The following is a 16,134-nucleotide window of genomic DNA, read 5'->3' on the forward strand; positions in this document are numbered from 1 at the left end:
TAGACAAAAGATCTAGAGAAGATTAGACAAAAGATCTAGAAAGAGAAGATTAGACAAAAGATCTAGAAAGAGAAGATCAGACAAAAGATCTAGAAAGAGAAGATCAGACAAAAGATCTAAAAAGAGAAGATCAGACAAAAGATCTAAAAAGAGAAGATTAGACAAAAGATCTAAAAAGAGATTCGAAATTGAGATTGTCTAAAGTCCAATATTAGAATAATAAGAGGTTTTCCTTGACTTTGTCTGTGTCAACAAAGAATTCGAAATGACTTTTTTAGAATAAGTCTGGGTCCACTAGCAATGATTTGATGTCGATATCAATTTCTACTAATAAATTTCATTTGATAATCAATGAAATGGAAAAGATGAAAAAAAAATGCAATAACCCATGAAGAAGTAGCTTGTTTGTCCCACATTATCTTAAGATGTTTCAAATGCAAGGTTCTAAGGAGGATAAGATGTTTCCAATATCATTTGTGGGGGAAAAAATTCAGTGAATCATTATGTCAAAACTTAACGAAACCCATGATATTGACCGCTCTTTCAGAACTGCCATGGGTCACAAGTTAAATTTACATAGTAGTGAAAGGAACTTACGGTGAAAGGAGCTTACGATGCGAAAACAGAGCATCCGCAGCTGTATTTACAACGCCTTTCGCACCACCCCTCATCAAGCACATAACATATCCATGCATTACACTGCTCATTCATTGTGTATGCGGTGGTGCTGGTTGTACGTGGTAAGGCGGTCCATGTGTTGATGGTGCGCGTGCATATGTATCGACGCCAGCTCCTCCCTGAACCTGAAACAGATACCCATCCTATATTATGGAGGTGTAGAGGGAGATTTGATAACTATAATTGAGAATACATCTAATCAATCTGCCACACAAATAGATATAATGGAACACTTGTGATACCAAAATGAGTTTAGCTTAGTGATTAGGACACAACTTCCTTTCTTTGAGGTTGAGGTTGAAGGTTGAGGCCCAACCTCTGCATTCAATCTAACTCAACAGAAACAAACCCCATACATGACACTCTAAGCTAAAATTGTGAGATCCCACATTAATTTGAGAGGGGAATGAAGCATTACTTATATGAGTGTGGAAACCTCTCCCTAACAGACGCGTTTTAAAACTGTGAGGCTGACGGCAATACATAATAGACCAAAGCGGATAATATCTGCTAGCAGTGGGCTTGGGCTATTATAAAAATCCTATGTTTCTCCTTATTCATTCAAGGGTTGTCATAATACTCCTAACCCAAAATTCCACCTGTTTTAAGTAGCAAGAAACTAAGTGCATGTTCCCTCCTATAAAACTTCTATTTTCCATTAAAAAGGAGCATCCTTGTTGCTTGGTTCATGGCATTGGTCACATAAAGGTATGATTGGAAATGCTTTTTTCAGTTACAAGATCTTCATTCAAGTGTTTGATAACCGAATCTTTAGATGCTCAGTGCCTTCTCTTGCTAGTCAAACACTATGAAAGCACTCTGTAAGTACTTTTTCAAAAGTTGTTTTTATATTACTTCCAAACACAATACTTTTGAGTCAGGAGTGAGTTTGGCATCCCAAACATAGCCTAAGTAGAATGGTTACTTATAGTTGATAGTTAAACTTCATGTTCCAATGCCCTTGAATGGTGTTTACCAAGAGTCAAGGCAATACCAGCCCTGCACTAAATTGTTGACCCATGAAACTAATACAGACATAGAGCAGATACCTGATGCATGCCATAAGGGTCAGAGGGATATGAGCTCCTGCTGTATCTCATGTCGGGATGGCCATAAGTTGCAGCATAACCGGGAACTGAATGAAATTGCATTGTAAAGAGAGTCAGTGACAAAAAGAGGATGATGCAGAGGTTACCAAGGATGGAAAACAGGCTTACAAGGACTCGTTACAGCTGACGCAGCCCTCGCTCTCTTTTCAGCATTGGCCAGTTCAGCATGCAATTTTTCAACTTCCTGGGACATGGAAACCATACCCTTTTCCATTGCCTCACTCTGCTCAACATTACTAGCGTGAGTCCTTTTCTCATATTCAATAGCAGCCCTGTTCAGATCAACAGCACATAGCAAAAGGTAAATGCCAAATCTCAATTATGTTTTCAAATAAAAAGAACACTCCACTGCACTTCTTCTGCATAAAAAGAATGATTCTACCAATTCTTTTGTCCACTGTTACAAAATATCATGATATTTTGTCTTACAATCAACAAGCAAGAAGAAACAATGGAGTCAAGTATAGAAAACGATGAATTCACATGCCCATAACCCTCAAAAGAAACTAACTTATATTTTCATTCCACTAATTTTTTTTTCTTCCATTAGTTTTTTTGTTGAAAGATATTCTTTTTTATTCTAATGGTTCAAGTAACTTCATGATGTTTAATACAATATTTGTGTGAAGAGAATTGTGCTCGCTCTAGTAGTAGACAAAACCTATTGTTCATGCAGTAGGATCCCAGGATCTAATATTAGGACTGTTTCCTTGAACAAGCATACTTCTTTTTATTTGTAGGATGAGATAGTCTTAATGTTCTTGAACCATGCCTTACAAAAGTAGCCTCTCATGTAAACACAAATTAATTTGGGACTTGAAATCAACCACTACGAAGAGGTGTCACTTCAAAACTATAGCAATATCGATAACAAAAACAGCTAGACCATAAGAACAAACTTTAAGAGTTTTGATTGGTTCATGTAGGTACCAACTTCCAAAAAATTGAAAGAGAAGGCATTAGCATCACAGCATTAAGGCTCTGCATTTGAATTGATAATTTGATATCTTCTTTGCGGCAAAAACATAGAGATATAGAACAATTAGAATGGAGTATCTCAATAATCAAATTCAGGAACAAGAAAAGGGAGAGACCTTGACAGCCAACTCAACATATATTGATGCTTTAATTTGAAGAGGCAATTTCGAGCCATAACGGAGAAAGAGATAACAAGAACAACTTCCTAAAAGAAAAGCATCCAAAGGAGTAATCAAAATTTACCTTCCTCTTTGAATTTCATGGTGCATTCTATCAATTTCACCTTTAATGGGCGGCAATGGCTGTGAGTCAGAGGAGGCTTTAGTAAGGCCGTCGCGAATTGCTTGCAACTCCGCCGATAACTCTTGCTTGACGGTACTCAGCTTCTGTATATCCGCCCGCACTTGAACGAGCTCCGCCATCATCGCGTCCATCGCACGAACCGCGGCGTCCATCTTTAGCGATTTCTCATAAACCTCCCTCACTTCAGCGTCTCTCTCGGCCTTGACTTTAGCCGCAGTGGCCGATAGGTGCCGAAGCTCTTGATCAGCCGCCGCCAGCTCTTGCTTAAGCGCCACGTGACTGGCTGCAAGCCGTTGGTTATCATAGATTAGAGTTTGAATCTCTCGGTGCTGCGCAGATATCCGATCTTCGACAAGGATTGTCTGGTGAGCCCTCGAAGAACCACCAACGGAAGATGAGTGAGAAAGACGATGATGAGCTCGACGATCGTCAGTCGGGCTTCGGCTCAACGGAACTTCGCGTCGTTTCAAGGCATTCGGCTGATGGCTTCGTCCAGCCATGCCTGTAGATAGCGCGTTCCTCCTCTTTCGATTCTCTTCGTTATGCACAAACAATCAGATCAAATTCGAAGCCAAAACGATCAGAGAAATCGAATTTTGGCGACGGCAGTTCACATTTTGGTTCCTTATTTGGAAGGGTTCCGTCCGGTCGTCGTTTGGTTGGCCGGTTGCCGGGTTGCAGTGGCGGGTGCGGCGATATTGTGGACTAATGGGCTTCACTTCCTGGGCTGTACGTTCAAAACCATTTTATTATAATGACTTTATTATACACGATTATGAGCCCACCTTACAGTACGTGTAATTTACACGAATACCCTTTTTGCTACTTTTTGTTATAAAATAATAAAATAATAAATTATTTAACACTAAAATTAACCTCCATCAATGTCTATCATGAAATATTTTCATATTTTAAATAATTTCTAAAGTTTTAGTTCATGTTATTAACATCATTAATGTTTTTTTCTTTGAGAAATCGCTTTAAAATAAAATAAGAAATTATTCACTAATTTTATTTGATTTTTTCATACAAGGATAAAACCGACAATTCACGCATTCAAGTAATTATTTACAAAATTAGGTCTCGGTGTCATTCCATATAAAATGCTCATCCCCATTTTCAGACTTTGAAGAACTAGTCTTTCCCGCCAATTAACTGATGCCGTGTTCAGTTGCGGAGCAATACTCTCTCTTTTGTTCTCGGCTTAGAAGCCGAAGGTTTGGCTATTTACTCTTAATTCTAGCTCATTCATTCGAATTTCCATTGTTAATCTTCCGTATATTGTCGATTGTTACATTTTCTTTCATGCTTTATCGCTTATGATTTCCACAGATTAGATGATTCTACTTTGCGAATTCTGGAATTCTTTTCCGCTTCCAAAGACACGATGTCGTTGATGGATGTCAAATCCGGAGTAAAAGAATTACTCAGATTTGAATCTCTATCTATCATTCGTGAAACTGTTGATAAAACTGATGATCAAAAGCTTCTGGTCATCGAGTTTCTTGTTCGAGCTTTTGCTCTTGTTGGAGACATTGAGGTGAGTATTCATTTGCATAAGTCTCTGTGATCGTTCAGAACATCAGAAATTGTGCTTTTAGCTTAGTCTTTTTTGTTGTTATTTTGTTTAGTCTATAAATATGGTATCGTGTTAATAAAACCGTGGTAATTCACTTTTGCTTGCTGTCTAAGTTTTGGTGCTTTCTAAGATTTCATCGTGGGAGCACCGCAGCATTTCCCCTCCTTAAATCACCTAGTTTTGGTATTTATATTCTATGCTAAATGATGAACTTGTTAGCAGATGTGACTACCTATTTCTCTAAGTTCAGCTTACACTTCTCATGCTTCTAGAGTTGCTTAGCTTTGAGATATGAGGCCTTGAATTTTCGGGAACTGAAGTCTTTTAATCAACCAAGGCTTCAAGTCTCACACGCGGAATGGTTAAACTTCGCTGAGCATTCATTGACCGCTGGCTTTTTTTCAATTGCTATGAAGGTAAGGTAATTTCTCCTATTTATGTAACTGCTTAAGATTTTCTTTAAAACTTTGGTTAGGTAGAGGAGCCTGTCCATTAAAAGTTCTATATATTATGTGTGTTGGATCCCTTATGTAGCTAAGCATATTGAGTATGTGAAATGTGAAGTGAGATTAAATTCTTAGTCAAGATGTATTTGTCTTTCGGGAAATTAAGAATCGAGCTCTACAATTTTGGAGATTTGCGGAATGGTGGTGCAAGTAGTTCATAAGGAAAAGCTTTGAGTGGAGAATTCTTAAATAGGAAAGAATAGCTCGGCATAAACGCTAATATTGTGGCTAAGTTTTAAGAAAGAGGAAGAGAATATCATCAAATGCATGTGGAATGCATGTGAACTGCACATGATCCAATGTAACTAACTTGAGGTGCCTAATATACAATATCAGAAGAAAATATGATGCATGACATTACAACAAATCCTATAGCATAACGTTCTCCTGTTATGAGGTTGGTCATTAAGTATAGAAAACAATAGGTAAAGAGAAGCTTTGTCAGAATGTTTTCTAGACTTCAAATGGTTTGAATTGAAGAATATGCTCGTGAAAAAAATGAAGAATATGCTTATTTATTACATGCTCGCGAACAAAATGATTGTAGGCCTGAACGAGTTTGGAATAAACACTGTTATTATAGCAAAGTAAAATCAATGGCGAGAAAGGAGAAAAACATACTGTACGTTGCACCACTTCTACCCATTAGTGGAACAACATTAATTTTATTTCTTCCATCCTATCAGGTTAAGTTGGATGTGATCAAATCTAATCTAGATGCACGACTCTGTTTTTCACCGTATACCTATTAACTTTTTGTTTTTGTCATTTTTTTCCATATCTTGTGTCTTATTGTCGTATTTCAGCTCTAATCTTTAGTATTCAGTTAGTTTTTCTCATGATACAAAGAAATGATGGTGAATATTCAATTAGAGTCTCATTCAATACGGTGAACTTATTTACATTTTTTTTTATAGGCATATGAGCAAGCACTGTCAAGCCTTCAGCAGAGTGATACTGCAAACTACACATCACATGGTTCCTCTAAATGTGCGGAAGTTATTGAGAAGATAAAGAGACTCAAAGATCATGCTCTGAAATCAGCTGGTTCCCATTCTGGTAGGGATCTTAGTTGAGTTAAAAGATTTGATGATTAAATCAATCACTAAAAGTGACTGCATACGTAGAGTTTGATTTTGATTACGAACTGACTGTTTCATTTTCTGATAGAAGGCCTTATATCCGTTGACAAATTGACTCTCATGAATGAGATTTCTGACGTCCTTGAACCTTTTGCTTTCTGACCCCCTTTGTTGTTGCAACGTAACCTAGCATCCAGTTCTTTCATCATAATACTATCTTCAAATGCCTTATGATTCAAAGGGAATATAAAGAAAATAAGATAAAATTAGTGCAAATGCCTATTGGTTCTAATGCATCGTTTTTATAACTAATAGTCTGGCTTTCAGATAATCTTGTGAAAACAAAATTAGGCTTCTAGTTCTTGCATTCATCTGATTCATTGCAAATTGTCTGATTAAATCAGTTCAGGCTCTCACATCTGAGTATTTGAAAAAGAAAGTAACTGAAAGGAACAGAAAGATTTCTTCATCCTGCACAAGAAAGTTTACGGCAAGCACTCTATTCAGAAATGGTATCAGAAACCATAATGCAAAAAGGCTGCATGAATATCAAGCTTTGGAGGGGTTAACCAGTGAGTCGTACAAAATCCAGATTCATGATCAGTCCTACATATAGTCTCCTTGCATATCCATCTGACTGGATAAATGTTCAGGTTAGTTTTGCATGCATCGGTAATATGACTAACTTCTCCTTTTATCAGTGTGATAGTTCTTTATACTATATATCCATCATGTAGCTTTATAATGACAGTACCTATGCATTTGTGAATCTGATGGGGTAGTAATCCCATAATTCGCCTAACTATGCTAGGAGTGAAAAACGGAGTATGTAGGAGTAAGGTTGAAATTGATGCCATGCATTTGTTCTGTAACTAAGAGGGTGCCAGACTTGACTGCACGGGTGATGCAAGTGATGTTTGGTGAGAGTGAGTGAGGTAGGAAATAGATGAGTAGTTTTGCGAGAGAATGAATCTAATAACATGATAGGGATCGTTGAGAGAAGAGTCCTACATTGGTTAATTGAGGGGAAGGTCATAGGTTTATAAGTAAGAAATACTATTTTCATTAGTATGAGGTCTTTTGGGGAAATCAAAACCATGAAAGCTTAGACTCAAAGTGGACAATATCATACCATTGTGGAAGTTTGTGATTCCTAGCTCTTCTCTCAATCGTCCTTGACATAATTAGAATTAGAAGAGGCGTCCCTACAAGCTGTTGGCACAAGCCGTTGCAGCTGCTTATGTGCCTGCCTGAATAGATTAAGAAATGAATCAAGGGCCATTTTTTTTCTCCATGCCAAAAGAATAGAGTTGCAGTTCAATAGCTCTTCCACCATGAATTTATTATTGCTTATATCAAAGATTTGCTCTATAACTAAGAAACACCAACATTTTAGTTTGGCTGGCGTATCTGTGTCCAGAAGATGTGTATAAGTGCATGCTTGGGTAGATGCATTACCAGACGATTGTAAAAGCAATAAAAATACTGCAATTTTGACGCTTTTCATTTTTTGATTTTCTTACTGTTATTTTGACGCTTCAGAATCTGTCTACTTCCTTTAGGCAATAGGTTACTCGGCCTTTTTATCCAGAAGATGAAGTCAACTGCTACAAACTTATAGTTTCCATGTCTGGGAGTGGATCGGGGAGGCTCGCTGGCAAAAGAAAAGTGCTTTCACCGAAACTCCAGTTGAACTCAGTTCGGTGGAAGTCCAAGTCGCCTCTCCCCTTCTAACAGGTATCTTCTATCAATATCCAAATTTCTGCTTCCATCAATATGGCAATAGCCACTGTTGTTTTTGGGGAAATTTTCTAGCTCTTATTTTAGCTGCTGAATATGACCAAAAATCAAGGTGATTAAAAAGCAATGTGGCCCAGATATTGGACGCCATATCTCTAGTCTTTCATCCTTCAAAATTACATTAGAGAATCGTTTCTAAATGTAACTTGAAATTTCAAATTTTTTATGACAATTGTTTCTCCTAATATTGGAGATTGGTAGAATGTAGTCAGTGACCATATACTGTCATGGTTAGATGTAAGAGAAAAACTAAAAATGCAAGTTTCACCTTGTATTCAAAGAATTAAAAGAGTGAGACATTGAGATAAAACGCAATCGATCAGATTCCATGTCTAAATTACTATTTGGTCCTCAACTTTCAAAATAATAAATTTCGTTTTCAAAAATCTATTAAATAAAAAATATTTAATTCAATATTATATGTGATAGGTTGATTAACTTCTAAAAATTTTAAGGATCTATCCGACGCTGAACTTAGAATATTGGGAACTCTTGGCGCAAAAATGTACGGATCTACATTAAATTGAAAGTTGGCTAAATAGAGGCAAATTTTATAGTTCATACACCTAACTTAATTTAACCTTCCATAATTTAGAATAAATAGTGTCATGGTGACATTTGTCTAAGGAGTGTTGCCTATGATTGTGTATCGAATGTCTTGATCATACTTGTCTAAGGTGTGTTGCCCATGATTCCATGTCCGATCCAAACCCCATTTTACTTGCTTTTATGTTAGTTATGTCTTTACTATTCTTGTTGTGTCGAAAGGGGACATGACAAATTGTCAATTCTTCTATCATAGATTATCCGCTTTTAGAGATGCAGTTATTGTTTATTAGCCTATAACATTATTTTCTTTCAAAATGCACAATTTAGAAAACATTTTCTGTCAAACGTGACTCGAGACTTGATTATATGTCTAGATTGTCTGTAAAGTTTGATTTTCACACAGGTGACTTGTTGGCTAGGTTAGGATAAGTGAACTCGTGGTTAAATCACAATTTATTATGGGACAAATTGTATTATTTCTTTAAAATATTTTAGAGTTTTTGTACGGATGTGATTGGAGGGATCCACCATGGCTCACTTTTTGGAGGAGAAAAACGCGAAGAAATTGCAGCATGTGCCATTAATATTAACTCGTACAAAACCTGCTCCCAAATAGGAAAGAAAAGAAGAGGATTTTTCATTGAAGAGAGACTGAGGGAGAGAGAGAGAGAGAGAGAGAGAGATGGGTTACAGTTCGTTGCTGAAGAGCCCCAAGAAAGAAGGAGCAGAAGAAGAACAAGAAGTTCCAAATTCCATTTGGGACGATTTCAAAGCCTTTTTTGAGCTCAGCAATGAGGAAAAGCTACCGCTGCAGCAGCAGGAGAATTTTTCCATCGTCAATGGCGGTCCACTCAATTGGGACTTGATGGATCATCATTCCAACCACCAGTTTTCCCTCTCTGAAACCAAAACAAACCACAGCGGCCATGGCGATGGCGTCGAGGCGGAGGTGTTCAGCCGAGTCGTCCCAAAAGCTTGCTCCTTCGACGGCGATGGCGTTATGGAAAGCAAGAAGAAGGCTTCGTTGAACTTAAATCTTAACTACGAAGAGGTTTCGGAAGCATGGTCCGGCCGTGGATCTCTCTGGGCCGCCGGCGGTTCTTCTCCTTCCAACCCAACCCACAACGTTTATGTAAGTTGTAATTATCACTTATCATATTTCATTCTCTATATTTATATGCCCATCATCCTTGACTATATGTATATATATAACATATGGTTGTAAAACAGATGGGAGAGGTTCCAAGAATGGAGGAAGAAAGAACAAGAAGGGTGCTGAGGTACAGGGAGAAGCGGCTCACCAGATTGTTCTCCAACAAGATAAGATACCAAGTTCGTAAGCTGAATGCCCAGAAAAGGCCCAGAATAAAGGTCACCCATTTCACTAAATGCTTCATTCCAAACCCCAACAAAACCTTAATTTTAGCTTTCATTTTGTTTTTTTTGTTTTGGCTCACAGGGGCGTTTTGTGAAGACTGTTTAGCCACAAAGTTCAAAATATCTCACCCAAAAGAAAAAAGTATCCTTTTTTTTTTTCTTCCCCTTTTTCTCTGTGAATATGCTTTCTTTCTTCATTCATTCTGTGCATGAAAATATCTCAAAATTTGATTCATTTCTTTGATACTCACAACAGCTTTCCTGTGGCTTTCAATGTCGTGGACCCTCCAGACCCCAACTTGCCATTAAAGACACGCTCTGGATTGACCATTTACTCATATCACTCCCTCTGCAAGCATATATATATATATATATTATAGCAATAGGCCTGCAGATTTAGACAGAACTTTGATGGGGATGTGTCGTTTTCGGGTTCGATTCGGAGGAAGTCCTGAGTTCGAAACGTTTGAATTTGTAAAACTAAGACCACATTAGCTTAATTTGTATTAATACTGAGATTAAGGAGTTTCGTATGACTGTTTATTTCAAAAGCTGAGGGGGATCTAATTGAATTATTTAAAAACATAAAAGTAAATAAAAGCAATGAACTTTTTGCATGTGATTGAAAGGGAAGCCTAAGATATTTTGTAGTCTTTTTCATTGCTACCTTTCTTTTCATTTTGGATTTTTCTAACTTTTTTGGTCCTACAAAAATACCCAAAACTGAAGAGCTATAATCATTTTTGTTCACAATTATCACATGCTTTTAATTTTTGCATCCATCCATTGCCTTTTTTAATAAAATTAAATAAAAAGTTTTAAATCTCATTTGAATCTCTAAATCAACAAACTAAAATTCCTTTTTTTTTTTTTTTTTTTTTCATGAAATATTAATGAGTAAAGATTAATTAGTCTTTTGCATAAAGTTAGGAATGGGACGTTAAAGAATTAAATTAAATACTTAAAAATATAGACTAAAATACAATATATATATATATATATATATATATATATATATATATATATATATATATTGATTATACGTAAGAAAAAAAATCTCCATTTAAATTATGTATTGATTAATTATTCTATAATAGTTGGTTCCAACATTCTATAACAACTTACTTGTGTATTGCGATCTATATTAGCCCTTACTTCATCAAGCCACTCTCCAATCTAATGCTTCTCCTTAAGAAAACGGCTTCTTGGTTGCTTCATGCTGTCAAACTCCTTACTTTGAACCCCAATTTCTTGATGAATAGTCGTTCTTAATTCATGAAATTTCATGAATTAAGTTCTATAGTTTTAGGGTATATAGAAAACGAATTTGTAGAAGAAATCAAGAGTTGAAACCGCCTCTAAAAGTTTGCACAAGTCAATTTATAAGGGTAACTGATCACTTCTAACGATCATAATTCTATGCTCAATTATAAAAAATTGATGGATTTAGACCGAAATGATAACTAAAGATTCTGTGAAGAATCTGACTCTATTTGAAGCCTATATTGAATTGTAAAGAAACAAAAAGAGAGGAGCAAGGCATGAAAAGAAATGCAAGAATTTGGGTTGGAGAAAGAAGATGGTGACAAAAGAAGTCAACGGTCAACCTAAGCCTCTCTTAGACATTTTCCTCTTTTTATGATTTTTAAATCTTTTAAAGTCTAATTTTCCAGTTGTTACCACTCTGAATGTGTTATCTTTTACCTAATCAAAATTTTGTTTTAACTTTGATCAGAAAAATCTATATTCAATAATTATTATGAGACAGTCACATTGTGACAACCTCATTAAATAATTTATCTAAGACATTAATATGAATTTAGCACTATGATAATTATGGTCGAAGCTTATACAATGAACCAAATTAACTAAAGTTAATTTGCTAATACATTATTTTTCAATCTTAATTTAAGAACTACTTTATTTTGTATATATACTTTTAAAAGTTATAATATTGTTGAAATTTACCTGAATTTTGCAAGATGTGGAAGCCATCTTCTTTCCTGTCTGGTCAAATAACATCTCAATGATTAATTCAATTCAAGAACTAAATACAAACCTTAAGAAATAAAATATAAATTCATAAACTAAAAAAATGATCTTGTACCCAAATTACTTACAAGTATTGACATTCCAAAACCATACTCGCCGCAGTTGGCGGCCTCAGTTGCCGACGTAATAGTTTTAGGTTTCTATCACGGCGAGATCGAAACGACACGTCGACTATGCGGTCAACAAATGATGGGACACTCATAAACGACAAACGTAGCAAAACCTCTTTGGTTAATGCCCCAAAGCTCATTCCACTAAGTTTTGTGAGGGTTGACTGTCTCTCTCATTTATCTTCAGCTCAGAAATCATTTCCGATGGCCGGAATCCACGTGGTGGTGATGCCTTACCCCGGCCGCGGCCACATCAACCCTACGATGAACCTCTGCAAATTGCTCGCCTTAACAAAATCTGATATTCTCATCACCTTTGTCGTCACCGAAGAGTGGCTCGGCTACATCGGCGCCGATCCCACGCCTCCAAATCTCCGGTTTGCCACCATTCCTAACGTCATTCCGCCGGAGAGGCTGAAAGCCGCTGACTTCAGAGGCTTCAGCGAAGCTGTCGTGACTAAGATGGAAGCTCCATTCGAGCAACTCCTCGATCGGCTCCAGCCGCCGGTGGATGCGATCATTGGCGATTTGGAGCTCCGTTGGCCGATCGCTGTCGGACGTCGGAGGAATATCCTGGTGACCTCGCTCTGGACGATGTCGGCGACCTTCTTCTCGATGCTTTACAGAGCCGATATTTCCGCTCGAGTCCGGCGGCTGTCTTCCAATTGGTTTGGTACAATATTCATGTGAACTGTATACCAACGTCATGCCATTGATTTTGTATTAATTCATAATCTAAAGAAAAAGAAACCTATTATTATGAATTGTCTTCGACAGCTTAAAAGATCTAAGTTTTTTTTTTTTTCTCCTCTTTGACAGAATGTAGATGGAGTAGAACTTGAATCAAACCTTAAACCAAACCAATTTTGATCTATGGCGTTGTTGTTCTTGATAGATAAGAATCTGTTCAGGAATAGAATTATTAGAACACGTCAGTTGATAAATTTTCAATGTAAATGCAGATCATGGTGATGAAGTGGATCAAATTTCAGGACTTTGTTCAACCCACAAAGCCGATCTTCGGAAAGTGTTTGAAGAGAATGATGGAAGAGTGATGGAGATTATCTTGGATTGCATATCCAGGGTGCCAAAAGCAGACTGCCTATTATTCACTTCTTTCTATGAATTTGAACCCGAAATGATGGAAGCTTTGAAACTAGAATTCCCATTCCCTATCTACCCGATTGGTCCTGCAATACCCTATTTTGAAATTGAGAAGGAACCTCGAGTAGCTAATGATAATGATGCCTACAATTACCAACAATGGTTGGATTCCCAACCTGCAGACTCTGTATTGTACATTTCATTGGGAAGTTTTCTTTCGGTCTCAGCTTCCCAAATGGATGAAATAGCTTCTGGGCTACGAGATAGTGGCATTCGGTTCTTATGGGTGGCTCGAGGGGAAGCTCCTCGGTTGAAGGAGCGATGCGGCGAAAAGGGGTTAGTTGTGGCATGGTGTGAACAATTGAAGGTCTTGTGTCATTCCTCAATAGGTGGGTTCTGGACTCATTGTGGCTGGAATTCAACTCTGGAAGCTGTTTATGCAGGGATTCCTATGCTTACTTTTCCTCTGTTTTTGGATCAAAATCCCAACAGTACCCACATTGTTGAAGACTGGAAAATTGGGTGCAGGGTTCAAGAAACCAAGGTTGGAGCTGAAACACTAATTTTAAAAGAAGAAATATCAGAGATTGTCCAAAGGTTCATGGATCTCAGCAGCCCTGAGGGAAAGCAAATGAGGGATAGAGCCAAAAGGCTAAAAGAGATCTGTCACCGAGCAACAGGGGAGGGTGGATCATCTCGCCAAAACCTGGATGAATTTATAAGGAGCATTTCAAAAGGTGACACCAAATAGGATGGATGTCATCTATTCTATTCTGTCTAATACTTGGGATTACACCCCATAGTGTTCTGTTCTGATTGTATTATAGTGTTTTGAACCGATTGGCCTTTTTCTTCACTGTTAAGGGTTGGCACCATCTTGTGAAATAATGGAGGTGTAGGTTAGGTTATTAACATGGCGAAGATTTGGTGTAAGAATTATGCTGTAGAATAAATAATCAGTTTGCAAGTATGAGTTATGGAATCAGATTATATACCATGTTTCATTTTCAATGTGACCTTACTTGAGAAATGATGAGCTCGTCTGCTCACAACCTGACCGGCGACCGAAGTGATATCATCAAATCTCCCCCCTGTTCAGAGAGTTAAAAGAATGTCTAAGTTAACTACCAATGTAAATTAATGGGAAGTTAGCTTACATTATGTGAGTCAAAGCCTTGCCTGTAAACTTCATTCCCAATATTTTTTTCTAGAAAGGAACATCATAACACTGTGTGGATTTAGTGGAAGAAGATATCCATGGTAAGGAATCCAATGGAGAAAGTGCAAACTTTTGCTAAGAATTACGGACCTCGGAGTATGATATTATCCATTTTGAGCATAAGCTCTCGTGACTTTGCTTTTGGTTTCCCCAAAAGGCCTCATACAATAGAGATAGTGTTCCTTACTTATAAACTCATGATCTTTCTCTTAATTAGAGAATGTGAGACTACTACTCTCAATAATCCTCAACAATCCTTCCCTTGAACAAAGTACACCACAGAGCCTCCCTTGAAGCCTCCTTCTCTCGAGCTCTCAAACAGCCGCCCTTTAATTGAAGCTCGACTCTTTTTCTGGACCCCTCGAACAAAGTACACTATTTGTTCGACACCTGAGTCACCTTTGACTACACCTTCAAAGCTTACAATTTCTTTGTTTGACACTTGAGGATTTTATTGGCGGGTTAAGTTAAGGGCATGACTCTGATACTATGCTAAAAATCACGGACCTCTACAATAGTATGATATTGTCCACTCTGAGAAAAATTGACTTTGCTTTTGGTTTCCCCAAAACTCAGGATCTTCTTAGCCAATGTGGGACTCCTACTCTCAATAATCTCCAACAACTTTCAGGTCGAAGTAATAATGCTCATGAAGGATTGTACCTTAGATCTAGCCTCCAATGAATACGGTGATTCAAAGGCTTTATCCGCTGAATGACTACTTGGAAGGTTAGGCAGTGCCCTGGCTAGCATCAAGAAACGAAATAATTGAGACTAACCTTCCAACAGATACTGAATCAGATATCAGATACCAGCCTCAACAATATTGCAACAATCTCATGGTTCAAAACATTATCAAAAAGTGCATCCGAGGCCATCACTAAAATGTCTCCCCCATTACCTCCACAATGCTAACCTGTTTGCAGTACTCAAACATGATATATCTGTCGATTTCTGTGATCACTGTGCAATTAAAGATTATAGACGGTTTAAGGAAGTGGTAAAGTAGCTACCAAATTTCGAGGTCTAAAAGATAACCACGTAACACCAAAATCTCATGGCACTCCCTAGTTTATGATTTCGTCGTGTAAATTAGGAAATACCAATTCCTTCGGGTGGGGAAGATCATTGGTCATACATACAACGATCACAAAATAGAACAGCTCGTTTTCTCTATTTCAGCTATCAATTCAAACCTTCTGACTAAAAAAATTGACCTAAGGAAATCAAGTTTATGTTTATGTAAAGAAATGAAGATTCAGAACCGAACAGTTGAAGCCGGATTTGAAGATAGGATTACTGACCGAAAAAGTGCGTCATAGTAATAGATCGACTGGTGGCGAAATTCATAACTCATCCACGTAATTCTAAATTTGCTCAACAAGCCAACAGTTCCGGGATAAAAGGATTCAAGTTTCAATTGGAAAGCGAGAATGCTTGAAGAGATAATGATACAGAAAATAGTGGAGGAAATTCTCAATACGGAAACAAAACTAAACAACATACCGAACATGGGCGAGTTCAGGTGGAGCACAGGAGGAAATTCCTTCTCTTCGAAAATTGAGAGAGTCTTGGAAGAGAAAAGGAAGGGAAATGAATAAGTGGTTGAGACTGAGGAACTGAGGCATCGTCCATGGTGGGCGAGTGCGGCCATTTCCCGCTTCCATATTTCTCGTGTTTTGCCTCTC

The 16,134-nt window shown here is 37.5% G+C and overlaps 4 protein-coding genes and 1 long non-coding RNA gene across 10 annotated transcripts; 3 read left to right on the top strand and 2 right to left on the bottom strand.

The window, feature by feature from the left end:
• Positions 1–449: 449 nt before the first annotated feature.
• On the bottom strand, positions 450–3,828 carry LOC111783464 (protein FLC EXPRESSOR). Its single transcript, XM_023664395.2, has 4 exons — positions 3,009–3,828; positions 1,896–2,059; positions 1,728–1,813; positions 450–803 (listed from the first exon to the last, which is right to left on the bottom strand). The coding sequence occupies exons 1-4, from the start codon at positions 3,566–3,568 to the stop codon at positions 708–710; spliced, it is 906 nt and encodes a 301-aa protein (XP_023520163.2). The 5' UTR covers positions 3,569–3,828; the 3' UTR covers positions 450–707.
• A 307-nt stretch (positions 3,829–4,135) lies between these two features.
• On the top strand, positions 4,136–10,494 carry LOC111783465 (protein DOUBLE-STRAND BREAK FORMATION). Its single transcript, XM_087120411.1, has 10 exons — positions 4,136–4,285; positions 4,401–4,608; positions 4,920–5,063; positions 6,071–6,212; positions 6,640–6,888; positions 7,798–7,972; positions 9,201–9,716; positions 9,815–9,955; positions 10,044–10,103; positions 10,218–10,494. Exons 1-5 carry the CDS (start codon positions 4,227–4,229, stop codon positions 6,849–6,851), a joined length of 765 nt encoding a protein of 254 aa, XP_086976537.1. The 5' UTR covers positions 4,136–4,226; the 3' UTR covers positions 6,852–6,888; positions 7,798–7,972; positions 9,201–9,716; positions 9,815–9,955; positions 10,044–10,103; positions 10,218–10,494.
• Positions 9,267–10,067, top strand: LOC111783468 (CCT motif family protein). The gene is made up of 3 exons (XM_087120507.1): positions 9,267–9,716; positions 9,815–9,955; positions 10,044–10,067. The coding sequence occupies exons 1-3, from the start codon at positions 9,267–9,269 to the stop codon at positions 10,065–10,067; spliced, it is 615 nt and encodes a 204-aa protein (XP_086976633.1).
• Positions 10,495–12,009: 1,515 nt separating the features above from the next.
• LOC147786555 (uncharacterized) lies at positions 12,010–16,120 on the bottom strand. Of its 6 annotated transcripts, none has more exons than XR_015414731.1 (3): positions 15,953–16,120; positions 14,223–15,362; positions 12,010–13,026 (listed from the first exon to the last, which is right to left on the bottom strand). It is a non-coding gene; the product is annotated as an uncharacterized LOC147786555 (long non-coding RNA). The 6 variants fall into 6 exon arrangements; XR_015414729.1 differs by lacking the exon at positions 15,953–16,120 and adding an exon at positions 15,751–15,805; XR_015414732.1 differs by lacking the exon at positions 15,953–16,120 and having other exon boundaries at positions 14,250–14,318; positions 15,110–15,799.
• LOC111783462 (UDP-glycosyltransferase 87A2) lies at positions 12,328–14,238 on the top strand. Its single transcript, XM_023664390.2, has 2 exons — positions 12,328–12,796; positions 13,086–14,238. The coding sequence occupies exons 1-2, from the start codon at positions 12,328–12,330 to the stop codon at positions 13,976–13,978; spliced, it is 1,362 nt and encodes a 453-aa protein (XP_023520158.2). The 3' UTR covers positions 13,979–14,238.
• Positions 16,121–16,134: the final 14 nt, after the last annotated feature.

This window comes from Cucurbita pepo, chromosome 20 (genome assembly GCF_057944985.1).
Source record: "Cucurbita pepo subsp. pepo isolate OVF chromosome 20, ASM5794498v1, whole genome shotgun sequence".
Classification (NCBI taxonomy): Eukaryota; Viridiplantae; Streptophyta; class Magnoliopsida; order Cucurbitales; family Cucurbitaceae; genus Cucurbita; species Cucurbita pepo.